Source organism: Anolis carolinensis, chromosome 3, assembly GCF_035594765.1.
Source record: "Anolis carolinensis isolate JA03-04 chromosome 3, rAnoCar3.1.pri, whole genome shotgun sequence".
NCBI lineage: Eukaryota > Metazoa > Chordata > Lepidosauria > Squamata > Dactyloidae > Anolis > Anolis carolinensis.
In genome coordinates, this window is record NC_085843.1 from 15958018 (window position 1) to 15973456 (window position 15439).

At 40.3% G+C, this 15439-nt stretch overlaps 1 protein-coding gene across 1 annotated transcript in view; it reads left to right on the forward strand.

Annotated features, from left to right (window-relative positions):
- Positions 1–1835: 1835 nt before the first annotated feature.
- tyr (tyrosinase) overlaps positions 1836–15439 on the forward strand; it is an 86584-nt gene continuing 72980 nt past the window's right edge. Inside the window, exon 1 of the mRNA XM_003219371.4 lies at positions 1836–3154. Within this exon, the coding sequence (XP_003219419.1) occupies positions 2336–3154 (819 nt within the window). The 5' untranslated portion in view covers positions 1836–2335. The remainder of the gene's footprint in view (positions 3155–15439) is intronic.

Below are 15439 nucleotides of genomic sequence, written 5' to 3' on the forward strand. Positions count from 1 at the left end.
TACGAATCACCTGCCTCTGCTCAGCCTGGAAGATGCAGACTGAAGTGATGGAGAATGCATGAGAGACTTTTGAGTCAGCTTTTAAAAGGGCAAAGATGTGAGAGAGAAGGAGAGGAGGGGGAAGCCGAAGCAAAATAGCTTAGGCAGCCCCAAGCAGGCACACAGACCCTGTGATAATCTGTCTGGGTTTCCCGAAGCCAAGAGGATTAAAGCTCCACGTGTTTCTCAGCAGGATCATATGATGGCCCTCTTATTGCCACAAAAAGGCAATGTTTTCCCAGCAAAGTATGCGAGCACTCTCTAGGAGATGGGGTAGCCCAGGGCTTTCCAATCTTGTTCAAAACTAGAGAACTATTTGGGAAGAATCAGCTAATGATACAGCAGCCATTTCTATATCTCTCTAAAAAGAGGATGGAAATGAAACATTGTGTGCGTGAAATAAATGCAAGGCCAGGTATGTTTCTCATTTGCCCTGTTTTTAAAATAGTTATTTTATTGCATTATGACATGTTATTGCTAAGTAAAAACATTTTTTAAAAAAAGCAGTTGTTGCAAAATAAATAAATAAAGGCTGAGATGTCACATCACAGTCTTCATATTGTAACTTTATGAAACCATAGCCATGCCATAGAAATCCCACAAAAGCTCTGTTAGTGCTGGCAAGAATATAGAAATGCACATTGGATACTTCTGCTGTGCTTCAGGCACTCTGTTTATGCTCTGGCATTTTCTAAATGGTATTCTGGTGCACATTGGAGAATCAGTCTCTCCACCAGTTTCTCCAGTTCCATAATGCAATAAAATAACCATTAAGGGGGGGGGGGGGGGTAAATGAGAACTGTATCAGACCATGCATTTATTTGTGCAACGGATGCCCATTGTAAAGTTATGAGAGTCCCTAAATACAGTAGACCTTTGCATTACTTACTTAACCTTGTATTACACAGGTTCAGTTATACATGATGTGGGTCAAGATGAGGGCAGTGGTGGATCATCTTGCCCAAGATGAGCTCCTGATAGCAGCCCCCTCCATGGGTGTCAAATTTGCCCATCTGATCTTCTTTTGGCTGAGAAAGGAGTATGTCTTCTTCCTCTGCTGAGAGAAGCAACAGAAGCCAGGCTGCACTTCTCTCAGCAAATGAAGAAAACCAACTCCATTCATAGTAAAAAGAACTGCTTGCAGCGGGACTTCCCATCAGATTTGTTACCTAAAGAGGGGGCTGATTTCAGGAGTTCAGCTCAGGCCGCCTGTATTTAAACATATAATTGGGGGTGGTGCTAGAATATTTTGACTTTAGAATATTTTCAGCTTTCTCACCAGCCTTTCAAGCTTCCAATGCATAGCATGGTCAGAAATCCATCTTAATTAAACCACATTATATGAGTTCCAAACTGCATTATATGGCAGTGTAGATGGGATCTTAGTCTTTAGTTAGCTTCAGATGAGAGAATACAGGATCCTATAATAGAGTGAACCCATTGAATTGTCAATCTGGAACCTCAAGACAGCCTATATATTTTCATTTAAGTTTAAGATATCTACTTTTTTTTCTCATTTTAGCAAAAAGTTTCTATCATTTTCTATTTCTGTTTGGAAACATCTATCACCATGTTAAATCCCAGTTGGGAGAAAGGTGAGGTAGAAATCCTATGTATAATATGAGAAACCCTTTTTCTCTATAGTAGATGATGGCAAACTGTGAGTTTCCAGAGTTTCAGTTCCCTTCAGCTTTACCTGAAGCTGAGGTGTACAGGGCGTTGTAGTCCAATTGCATTCTGAAGTTGTGGTATGACTGCGCTACCCTCTTCTAAAGGAAAAGATAGCAGACCCATCTACTTGTCCAGATTTACAGATTTTCAGAGCTCATGCAATTCAACAGACTTGGCTTGCTTTGTGGAATGTCCTCTCCCCTCTCCCTCATTCAACCCCCAGGCTTCGTTCTCCCACCCCCAATCCCAAGACAACATTAAATGAACTGTCCAAGTTCCTGTGTGTGCCCAAGAATTGCACCCTCTGTGGTTAGGCATTTTAAAGTGATCATGTGCTAGGCAGAAGATGAAGGTTTTCAAGTAAGTCTCTGTACAGCCGAAGCCCGAGGAGGAGGGGGAACAAAAGTTACTTGGATGGAGCCCAGAACATGTGATAATCAGATTACTGAAAAAGTGTATGTGTGTGCGTCTGTGTGTGCGAGGCAAGGATGGGAAGGGATTCTGAATGATGTACAGAAAAGAAATGCATAGGGAAAACTTTGCCGGGCTGCAATAAGGTTAATAACCCACTTGTTTCCAGTTGACCAAACGACTGGTTCGTAAGTCTTCTACTGCTGCAGAGAGAATGTGTCTTTTTTCCATCGGCATCTTCTTCGGTCTTCTTCCTCTAGGATTGAGCCAGTTCCCACGGGCATGTGCCAATTCGGACAGTCTGCTAAAAAAGGAATGCTGCCCCCCTTGGCCAGGGGACGGGTCTCCTTGTGGAGAGCTTTCAGGCAGGGGGTCCTGTTCAGATATCCTTCTTTCAGATGCCCCACTTGGTCCTCAGTTTCCCTTCTCTGGAGTGGACGACAGGGAAGATTGGCCAGCTGTTTTTTATAACAGAACTTGCCAATGCACAGGCAACTTCATGGGGTTCAACTGCGGCGATTGCAAGTTCAACTTTGCAGGTCCCAACTGCACTCAAAGAAAGGCACAGGTGAGGAGAGATATCTTCCGGATCAGTGCCAGGGAAAAGTTCCAGTTTCTTGCCTACCTCAATTTGGCCAAGCACACAACTAGCCGGGATTTTGTCATTGCAACAGGAACGTATGCTCAAATGAACAACGGCTCAACCCCTATGTTCCGAGACATCAACGTCTATGACCTGTTTGTTTGGATGCATTATTACGTGTCCCGGGATACGCTCCTTGGAGGCACCAGCGTGTGGCGAGACATTGATTTTGCCCATGAGGCCCCAGGTTTCCTTCCTTGGCACCGGCTTTTTTTGCTCATGTGGGAACATGAGATCCAGAAGTTGACTGGGAATGAGAACTTTACCATCCCCTATTGGGACTGGCGAGATGCCCAGGGCTGTGACATCTGTACGGATGAAATCATGGGTGGCAGACATCCCAGCAACCCAAACATTCTGAGTCCAGCTTCTTTCTTCTCTTCATGGCAGGTAGGCATATACAGGGAAAGAGGGAGGGGGGACCTATTTCTCCTAAATTATACAGAATAAGCTTATGTGAATCATTTGCTCTGCTGAACTTGTTTTTAGGAGCCAATTAATGTGATATGCAACTCTAGGATTAAATACAACTAGGAATACGATTTGCACTTGGAAATCCATACAATTGGTAATACTGCAAAACAATAACAAAAACTAGAGCATGCACGCCTTGGAAAAAATGAACAAAAACACTGGCATATATTCCTAAAATGTGTTCAAATCTAATTTAACCAATACATCTATTTATGCACCATCGAAGCACTCATTTATAACATGAACTCAATTCCTGCAGATATTGTTCCTTTAGATGTCTACATATGAAAACACCTCTTCAGAATTGGTAGAGAATGAACCTGGAAGCAGGAAAAGGAGGGAATCTAGAGAAATTTACCAAAGAGATGTGTCAATCTGTAATGCAGAAAAAAAAATCACACTCACTATCTTCTGTACTTAACTTCTCCTGATCCAACTCATGTCGCTGAATCAAATGGAAATGTTATACATGTTATGTTTGGTGGCAGGAAGAGATACAATCAATGCAATAGTGTCACAATCATTACTAAATAATGATCTTGAATATAGAACAGTTATGGATGACTGAATTTAGATAAGTATTTTGGATCAATGATTGCTGTTTAGTCATCATTGTGACACTATTGCCATAATAGTAAATCACCCCAACCTATTTTATTGGGTGTCGACTGAAGCATGGGTAAACAATGTTTGCATCAAGCTTTGGGGGTTGGAAAATGAGAGTTTATTTAGTCAAGTATATTTACTTACCAGTGTTGTGTGGTGGTTTGGGCACTGGACTTCAACTTTGAGGCCAACATTAAATATACTCAAGCCAAATGAGTAAACACCATTGATAAATATACAATGGAAATTAAACAATCTACTAATAATTTCTAATAAAACCTAACAAAATGGCAATATTAATAATCATTATCTCCAAGAAATTGAGAGCTAGCTTAATGTAGTGATTTAAGCATTGGACTAACTAACATTGGCCCGGGCTGTGGCGCAAGCTGGTGAGTAACCAGCTGCAACAAATCACTCTGACCAAGAGGTCATGAGTTCGAGGCCAGCTCGGAGCCTGCATTTGTCTTGTCTTTGTTCTATGTCAAGGCATTGAATGTTTGCTTATATGTGTAATGTGATCCGCCCTGAGTCCCCTTCGGGGTGAGAAGGGCAGAATATAAATGCTGTAAATAAATAAATAAATAAACTTACTGGAGACTAGGGTTCAAATTCTTGCTTAACCATGAAATCTCGGGTTATTTTGAGCAGGTCACACTTTCTCATTTTTAAAAGATGACAATCACAAACTTCTTCTTGCAAAAAAAAGAAAGAAAAAGAAATGCCCAGTGATGGGTTTGACTTAGGATCACCACCAGAAATTATTTGTAAACACACAACAACAACAACAACAACAACAACAACAGATGGAATGATATCTGAAAATATTCAAATAATAGGTGAAACATAAGTTATCTCAAAGGCTTGCCACACTGAAAACTGAAAAGGTTCCTGTACCTTTAATGACTGTTAAGAAAAAGGAACTTCATCAGATGTTACTTATTTAACTAAATAAACCTCTTGCCAAATTCCCTCATCTACACAATCATTAAAGTTGAGCATTAGAGTATCTCCAGTTTAACTCAGGCAACCCTATTTTTCTAAGTACAGTAGAGTCTCACTTATCCAAAATAAGCGGGCGGGCAGAATGTTGGATAAGCGAATATGTTGGATAATAAGGAGGGATTAAGGAAAAGCCTATTAAACATCAAATTAGGTTATGATTTTACAAATGAAGCACCAAAACATCATGTTAGACAACAAATTTGGCAGAAAAAGTAGTTCAATATGCAGTAATGCTATGTAGTAATTACTGTATTTATGAATTTAGCACCAAAATATCACGATATATTGAAAACATTGACTACAAAAATGCGTTGGATAATCCAGGACGTTGGATAAGTGAGACTCTACTGTAATGGGAAACTCTGACCAGGAGAATTCTGGGCAGACATAACTTTCAATTTGGGGACTAATTGACTGTAATCCTGTTTAGCTCAGTGTAACATAACAGAGACAGCCAGCCTGGCATAGTGGATGACACCTCTGGAGACTAGGGTTGCATTCCTCAGTCAGCCATGGAAGCTCACTGGATGACCTTGAGTGAGTCAAGAAATTAAACTCACACAATCACCACTGCAAAATGAAGTTGTGTATAATAATGTGGCTTGAGCATTGGATTAGAACTCTGGAGATCAGGGTTTGAATCCCTGCTTGGCCATGGAAGCCTACTGGATGACCTTGAGCAAGTCACACTCTCAGCCCCAGAAAACCCTATGATAGGTTCACCTTAGGGTCTTCATAAGTTACACATGACTTGGAACACACACAATAACAGCAAAATGTAGTAGATCCATATACTATCCTATGCTAGAAGAGTCACAAGCTACTCCAAACTGAACCCTCACCAACCCCCGCAACCACCAAGAAGATTCGCTGCTTCATTGACATTGGCCAGGATTGCTGAAGCATCTGGCTATATTGTCATAACCAAACACAAAACGAATGCAGCAGAGTGGAGACCTTCAGAGATGCCTGCCTGCCTGCCTGCCTGCCTGCCTGCCTCTTTTCCCCCAATGCAGGCTGCGTGAGAGACCACAATTCAACTTTTTTTCACCATTTTCTTAGTTCACACTGCTGAAGCTGAGGGAAAGCTTTTGGCTTGCTCTCGCTGCTGCCTTTGCCAGAGAGTGTGACTGGGAATGACTCAAAGCATGTGTCAGTTGGAGGGGAAGGGAACAGCAAAACTTTTCATTTTTTGTTCCCACAACAAGTGGTTTGATGAATCTGACAAATTTTAAAGATCAGGTTTGGGCAAATCAGCGCAAACTGGCTGAATGGCACCCCTGGGGTTTTGGCCATAATTGGCTTTTAAAGACACATGTGAGAGAGAAGTGGAGAATTTATCTTTTGGACTAGGTCTGGAAGCAGCAGGAATAGTTTCAAACTTGAGGAGTAGCAGGAAAATATCAAGAGGGGATAAATGAAAGAGTAGTTTGGGGGATGAAGCTATGCTTTTTGAGTAGGCTTGCACATTTTTAACTTTGAAAGTATTGAAGTAATGGTTAGAGAGAGCTGTGTTAATATTTGTCATTTCTATATATGTTTGTGGAAGTTTGACAATGGATAAAGCTGATAGGAAGAAAATCATAGAATCGTAGGGTTGGAAGAGATCACATGACCATTTAGCTCAAACCCCTTCTGCCATGCAGGAAAAGCACAATCAAAGTACCCCTAACAGATGGTCATCCAGCCTCTGTTTAAAAGTTTCCAAGGAAAGAAACTCCACTATATGTCAAGACAGAGAGTTCCACTGCTAAACAGCTCTCATGGTCAGGAAGTTTTTCCTAATTTTCAAGTGGAATATCCCTTCCTATAATTTGAACCCATTGCTCTGAGACCATTTCAACTCCTTTGCCATGGACTGGAAAACAAAGAAGCAAATCAGACCTGAACCTCCCTCAAGTCCAAGATGATAAAACTGAGTGTAGATGCACATTTTGTGATAAAATAGACATATTGTGGCCATAACATGAAAATATAGATAAGATAGGCAAATATTAGGAAAAGTTATTTCAGATTTTTTTAAAAATAACAAATGAATCAAGCAAGCTTTGAAAACTCACCGGTGTCTTCATCAGGCATGGATAATAAAAGTCATTTTTGGGGAAGAAATGTGACACTTTTGAGCCATGGTTGTTAAAATGATGTCAAACTACATTAATTCTATGACCTCATTGATAGAATAAATAACGTGTTGGAAAGGCTTTATGTGTTCCTAATACAGTAGAGTCTCACTTATCCAACATAAACGGGCCAGCAGAATGTTGGATAAGCAAATACGTTGGATAATAAGGAGGCATTAAGGAAAAGCCTATTAAACATCAAATTAGGTTATGATTTTACAAATTAAGCACCAAAACATCAGGTTATACAACAAATTTGGCAGAAAAAGTAGTTCAATACGCAGTAATACTATGTAGTAATTACTGTATTTACGAATTTAGCACCAAAATATCACAATGTATTGAAAACATTGACTACAAAAATGCGTTGGATAATCCAGAACGTTGGATAAGCGAGTGTTGGATAAGTGAGACTCTATTGTAGTTTAAGTTGGATGGAGCAATTTAGTAACACATGGTTAATGCTAAAATAATGGAAATAGGAGCATACATTTGACAACTTCATGAAAAGTGTAATGAAAAATATTTTCGCTCCTCTTCAAAGCCAAGATTTTGTATAAAAGGCAAATAAAGATATACCCTATCACCAACGTGAGGATCTTGAGCTGAGCACAAGAGACATAGCTGTGTGAGCATCCCTTACTGCCAAATCATGTTCTGGGTTTTATTATGAAAGATGGTTCTGATTAACGTGTTTGCTAGAATGCAATGCAATTTGGGGAGAGAAATCCATCCTTGAGCTCTTGGACTACATAATGAGTCTTAAAACAAAGCCAAATGTAATGAACAGGACAGGAAAAAATAATGAAAATAGAAAACACTATCTATTGTATTAAATGGATCCCAGCAGGCTCTTTCCAGTTTCATTAAATACTTCTCCAAAAAGGTAAATCGGCTGGTGTCTCAGGAAAATGTACAGGCTAAGATTCTGGTGAGTATCCATTACAAGCCACCTTGAGTCCCTACATCTGGAGAAAAGTGGGATAATAATAAAGAAAATAAAGGCATAAAGTACAGTAGGCCCTTCACTTTTACAGGGGTTAGGAGTGCAGAACCTCACACAAAAGTAGGAAAAACATGAATACAGGCCTGCTATTTTTTCTGTCCTGTGAAGTTCTGGGGCCCCTTCTACACTGTCATACAAAATCCAGATTATCTGCTTTGAACTGGATTATATGGCAGTGTAGACTCATATAATCCAGTAAAAAGCAGATGTGAATGATCTGCTTTGAATAACTTGGATTATATGGCAGTTTAGAAAGGATCTCATATAATGCAGATTGAACTGTATTGAACTGGATGATATGAGTCTACACTGCTACACTCTATGCTGCCTTATATCCCAGGATCTGATCCCATATTATCTTCTTATCCCAGATTATATGGCAATTCAAAGCAAATAATCTGGGATCAGATACTGGCATATAGGGCAGTGTAGATCCAGCCATAATTCAGTTCAGTGAAGTTAATCTGCATTCTGAAACTGCATTATATGGCAGTGTAGATGGGGCCTAAATCCTTCCATGTAATTCTATAATCATCTTCCATTGTATCGTGGTGGGGCACCTAGCAATCCCTGAAAAATACATATATTTTCAATCCACAAATAATGCTTAACCTACAAAAATGTAGAGGGACAACTCTACTTGTATGATGTTGTCTGTTTTTGAAAAAAAAAAGTCATTGTTTAGTTTTCTGTCATTTACATCCATGTTTTCATAGGGTTCAATGTTATGGAATTGTGGGAGATGTAGTTTTACAAGGCCTTTAGCTTTCTCTGCCAAAGAATGCTAGTGCCTCACCAAATTACAACTCTAGGGATTCCATTGCATTGAACCATGGCAGTCAAAGTGGTGTCAAACTGCAGTAATTCTTCAATTCAGATGCATTTCTAGTGAGTTTCATGTCTTAGGGGAGGCTAAGAATGCATCCAGTGGTTCTCAACCTGTGGGTCCCCAAATGTTTTGGCCTTCAAAGAAATCCTAACAGCTGATAAACTGGCTGGGATTTCTGGGAGTCGTAGGCCAAAATACTGGGGGACCCACAGATTGAGAACCATAGATTACATTGTAGAATCAATGCAGTTTGACACTTTACCTGCCATGCTTCAATGCAATGGAATCCTTGGAATTATAGTTTGATCAGGCACCCGCACTATTTGACAGAGAAGGCTAAAAATTTTCTACAACTACAACTCCCATGATCCCATGGCATTGAGTCATGGTGGTTGAAGTGGTATCAAACTATATTAATAATTATGCAGCATTGATACATCAGGTCCAGTGCTCTAAACCCTGGCTGTTTAGAAGCCACTTTGGCTTTACATGAATAATCTCGAAGAAAGGTTAAAGTTTTCAGACTAGCTATGGAAACCACTTTTGCTCCCTCTCACACTGGAGTGAACTGAAGAGTCAATGGGCTTTTAAAAAAGTACATTATTCCCTCATGAAACCAGAGAAAAAGAATAAAAACAAGGAAGAAACAGGGTTGCTTTGGTGTGAAGCCATCCACAGTTGTGAGCCACTGAGTGCCAAAATGCTCCCAGGCCAGTAACAAAACGAATAAAGGACGAACAAGGAAGAGCGAAGTCTTTGTCAAGACATTCTGGAAATTGAATTGGCAAATAAGCAAAAGTATTTTTAAAAAGCCCTTTCTCCTGAGTGCCGGATGGAAGGAGGGAGGACAAACCCTTCAAGCCGAGTCTCTGAGAACCCACTTTCCATTTGCAAGAAAATAATGACAGTTGCAGGGGAAAGCTCGGGATAAACTCAAGTGCCGGAATGAATTTGGGGTGAGTGGGGGAGATAAATATGTGAAATATCTATTTCTACCCCAGCTTCCCCTCTTCTGAAGACACGAGAGCGGACTTTATGCCGTGGAGATGTTTCCATGGAAACAATGATAACTGTGAATGCATGGTGAAATGCTGACTTCTCCCCCATTCTCCGCTCTCTTACTTTTCCTCAGCCAACTCTAGTTACTCCTTCGCTAAAGGAATCTCTGAGCCATGTTTCCTTCGTGTTTGCAGAGGTACCTGCACTTGCCATCCAAGCTGTCAAAACACTATCTCCCCAGTACTTGCTCAAGTATATTTGCTAAATGCAATCTTTTGCAAATATTTTATTATAAAAGTCATGCAAATGCTAGCCAAACTTGTTGGAAAGGTTTGACAGGTGCATTCTCAGCCAGTTTAGCCCATGTAACAAATTTACTAACATGGCAAATGGTTAGTAAATTGCAAAGATGCATAACAGATTAGAGATCTGGGCCATAATTAACAAAATGAATTTCAACAGGGGCAAATCCTGAGCATAAGAGCTGTTCAACAGTCGTACTCACTGCCTCATAGTGCAGAGGAGGTGCCTTCTTTGGAGGCTTTTAAACAGAGGCTGGATGCCTATCTGTTGGGGGTACTTTGTGCTTTTCCTGAATGGCAAGGGGTTGGACTGGATGGCTCGTGTGGTCTCTTCCACTTCTCTGATTCTATTGTTCTGTAAATGTACAGTACTAAGCATAGGCAATAAAAATGAAATACACAGATATAGGATGGGTGACATCCAGTTTGAAAACAGTCCATGTGAAAAGGATGTAAGAGTTTTAACAGACCACAAACTAGGAACACGAGTCAACAGTACGATGCACCAACTAAAAACACCATCGTGATTCTAGGCTGCATCAATAGGAATATAGTGTTAAGACTAAGAGAAGTCATAGTCCCATTCTGTCCTGCTTTGGACAGACCTGACATGAAATACTGTTTCCAGTTCTGGGCACCACAATTCAAGAAGGATATTGACAAGTTAGAGCAAGTCCGAAAAAGGGCAACCAAAATGGCCAAAGGTTTGGAATGGAAACCAAGCCCTATATGGAGTGGCTTAGGCAGCTGGTTATGTTTAGTTGGAGAAGAGAAGGTGTAAATATTTGAAAGGATGTCACATTGGGGAAGGGGCAAGCTTGTTTTCTACTGCTCTGGAAACTAGGACATGAAACAATGGATTCATATTGCAGTGAAAGAGATTCCACCTAAACATTAGGGAAAGTACTGAAAGAAAGTACTGACCACCAATACCCACCACAGAAGAGTGGATTCTGAAGTTATTTGACATAATCCAAATGGACAGCCTAACACAAAATCTAAGAGACATAAAAGTCAAAACAGACTGGTCAGGTCTTAGAGACTTCATTCGAAAGGACGGATACACATTTATAATGGACATAACTGATGTGTGAAAAAAACCTTTTTATTATTAAAACGGCAGGATTATATATATATATATAATAGACAATGGAAACATCATGAACTGTAGATCCTCAGAGGACAATGGGAAGTCCCCCCCCCTTTTTTCCCCTCTTTTTTATGTTTTTTGTTTTGGGGTTTTTTGTTCTTTTTTTTTTTTTGCTTATATGTACCTTCATCTTACTGTTTTTGCACATTTTTTTTCGCTTTCACTGTATATACTACTTAAAACATAATAAAAATTATATTAAAAAAAGAAAGAAAGTACTGACCACCTAAGTTATGTAGAACTGGATCAGCCCTGTGGTGGCCGAATGCCACATTGAACTGATCAAGAGTAACACATACCAAGGCCATATTAAGGTTAGTCAAAGTTGGGATCATGGATCTGTCAAGATCATGGCAGAGATAGGACTCTCCCCCAACTTTGAACTTGTTGGAACACTTGGGCTGGTTGAACAGAACTGGACAGAACTGTCCCCATAGAACTGTGTTTCCCAGGGTCCTAGGGTCAGGCAGTCTCTCTCCCTCTCCCTCCCCCCTCTCCCTCCCCCTCCCTCCCTCCCTCACTCCTTCCCTTCCTCTTCCTCTCCCCATGGTATCACATGCGATGAAGGAAGAGGAGGAGAGAAGAAGGATTTTCCTCAGCACCCCATCAGATGCGCCTGCAAGTGACAGTCGCCAATAGGACCTATGTCATATCCAGAGATTGCCATGAAACAGTGGCCAAGATGGAATGGGAAGGGTGGCCATTCAGCCACACCAAACCCCATTAGGTACTATTGAGTGGTGCAGATGCCCTTTTGCTTCCACAGTGGTTGAGGTACTCCCTGTGTAACCTATACCTGAAGCAGACGATGGGTTAAGGGTTGTGGTTACCAAATTGCTGAAGGAAACTCGGAGTCTGTCATCAGGTACAACAAGACTGCTTTATTCTGTCTGATCAGTGAGAAGACGGACAATCAACCCATCTGTGTAGGCTTCAAAAGATTGCTGTGCCCAAGGTGGCGCCCCATACCTACAACCATTGGTTCCATACAGTGTGCATGCATTATCTAATTGGTTCCCTATCTACGTTCATGCGTTGTTCACGTGTACCCTTGACCAGTTTGTCCCTGTCTCATCATATTCCGTTGTCCACATCTAGTCTTGTCTGACTAGTTTTTCCCTTTATTTCAACATATTCCTTAAATAGCTATGGCGGAAATGTTGCTACCTAAGTTTAGTCAGTTAGGACCGGGCTGTGGCGCAGGCTGGAAAGCAAGCCAGCTGCAACCAATCAACAAATCACTCTGACCAAGAGATCATGAGTTCGAGGCCAGCCCGATGCCTGCGTCTTGTCTCTGTCTCTGTTCTATGTCATGGCATTGAATGTTTGCCTTTATGTGTGCAATGTGATCTGCCCTGAGTCCCCTTCGGGGTGAGAAGGGCGGAATATAAATGCTGTAAATAAATAAATAAATAAATAAATAGCTGAGTAAGTGCAAACTGGGTACGTGTATAGCCACTTGCAGAACAAGTTCAGCAAGCTGACTATGTGGCGATCTGGGGACGTGGCAGGCAGTTGCAGCATATATGGCTATATGCTTTAACACTTTTCTTTTATTGTTCTCATACTCAATGTTGATCCAGTGTATGACATGCCTGATTGGCCTCGGAGTATTGGTCAGTGTAGATCCACCCCTAATCTCTAGATGTTCTTTCAGGGAAAACATAGTCTACATTTTTCTACCTGAGTCCTGGTGCCCCTAACCCCCACAAAAGTAAAGAGTCTAGGGTCCATCTACTACCCACTGACACTGACAAGGGAAGTGCTATCATGATCAGTGATCTCTTTCATCCATGTGCCCATTCAGCAAACAATCTCAGTTTGGAGCAGTGTCTAATACATTTTTGAATCAAGGATTAATTGGAGCCAAAAGCAGACAAAACCATCAGACACTTCCTGGAAAAGGATTATTTTTTCTCTCTACGCTAACATTTTTGCAGGATTTGGGCCTTTCCTGTTGTCTCTCTTCCAAACTATTCCAAACAGCTCCATATTTGAGAAGGTTGAATACCACAGGAAAAACATCTTTACACAGGTGTGTAGTTTTTCTCTGCAACCTTTAAGAATGACAGATTCAAGGACAGTATTCAGACATCAGTTCTGCTTTCTCCAATCCAAACAAATTGAGGTGTTAAGTTTTGAATGACTGTCAGGATTACTATCCATACTATATTTATTGGTTAAATGGCTGAAAACCTATGAAATCCTTCGTATTCTGTACATATATCTAACAAATTTATAAATAGGGAAAACAAACACCTCACTATAAAGAGGTTAGAAGAAATGTAGAGGTGGGTGTTCTTTTGGAGCTATCAAGATGTGCCAGGGAGAAATATGGTTGTCATACCAACATGAAGCAAAGCTCAGATTTTTACTTGTGTTTTTGCAAAAATCCTGATAGTATAACTAGAATGCTTCTGAATCAGAACAAACAATAGAGAGAAAGAAAGTATAATAGTATCTGTTTTTTTTTTTCAGAACATCCTGTGGGTACTAAAACTCATTGATGCTCAAATCCCATTAAATACAGTGGCCTAATAAAATGGGGTCCCTTATACTGAGGTTGAAGAAACAGACACTGCGCATTTGCACATAGGACAATATGTTGGCACACTGAGAGATATACTGTTGTGTGTACGATCTTGGTAGGGCAACCACCATATAAATACATGCAACCACAATGTAAGGCCTCAAATAAAATCTCAAAGAACAGCAAAATAGAAATCTAGGCCCCCTCTACACTGCCAGGTAATTCAGGTTATCAAAAGCAGAAAATCCACATTCTCTGATGTGAACTGGATTATCTTAGTTTACACTGCCATATAATCAAATTCAAAGCAGATAATACTGATTTTATATGGCAGTGAAGAAGGGGTCCTAGAGACAAGGCAGGCTCTAGTATCACTGATTTTGTATATCATGAGAAGGCAATTTTAGTTAATCTATTATTATTCTATTTTTACTTCCAACAAAGTGATTGTGAGATTTTTATTGTTTCCATTGGCAAAATAATTTGGCTGGCCATGAGTTCCATGTATCTGGAGTTTTGGAGAGGGGCAAATGGTTGTGGGCACTTCCAGACAATGCCAAAATATGTATTTTAAAACTGAAGCAAAAAAATCCTGGGACCTGACAGCAGATCCACATAGAGACCTGTTAGTCTTGGGAAATGGTCCCCAGCCATCCTCACAAATTCCTTTGATGTGAATTAAGATGGAGGGCAGATGGGACATCTGGCTGAAGTGTTTTTAATTCACTCCATTATACGCTAGAACTTATATGCACGCATGCAAATAGTTCTGGCCCAGCTTTACTGTCTGAACATATCTCTCCATATGAACCATCTCAGAGATTAAGATCATCCAGGGAGGCCCTGCTCTCAGTCCTGTCTCCTTCGCAGGTACAACTGGTGGGAATGAGAGACAGGGCCTTTTCTGTGGTGGCCCCTCGGCTATGGAACTCCCTTCCCAGTGACATCAGATCAGTCCCCTTTCTCCTAGCCTTCGAAGAAAGGTAAAAACTTGGCTGTGGGATGAGGCTTTTAGTGAATAGGGCAGTGCAATGACAGTTTTGGAATATATGCAACAACTATCAAAAAGCTTGGACTACGACTATGGATGGCATGATTTTTTATGTAATGTAATGTTTTTAAATGTTTAATATTCTATTTTTAATCTAATTAATTCATTTTTTTAAAATACTATATGTTTTAAGCATTGAATAATTGCCTCTATGTAAGCCAACTTGAGTCCCCTGCAGGGTAGAGAAAGGTGGGGTATAAATAGAGTAAATAAATGAATAAATAAATAAGTCTCAATGTAAACACAAGCAGATTTGCATGTGCGCATGTGGGGGTTAATGCATAATGGAGTGATTTTTTTAAAAAACTTCCATTAGATCTCTCTATTCATCCAGTTGTTAATTCAAGCTTTCTTTAATATTATAAAGTTTAAAAGAAAGAGTTTCAGAGAGTTCTAATTGGTTTTCATTTGTGTTTTCATTGAGCCACCTGTGTGTCCATGGCTCTATGTTTTGACAGTACAAATCAGCTATTTCTGGCTTTTAAAAAATGAATGTGTGCTGAGTCCACTCAGGGCAAAAGGAAGAGAAATATGTGTTTCTGCAACCATGCAAAGGTGTGCATTTTTCAGGGGGAATCAGATTTTAATAGTGCCTTTTCAGCT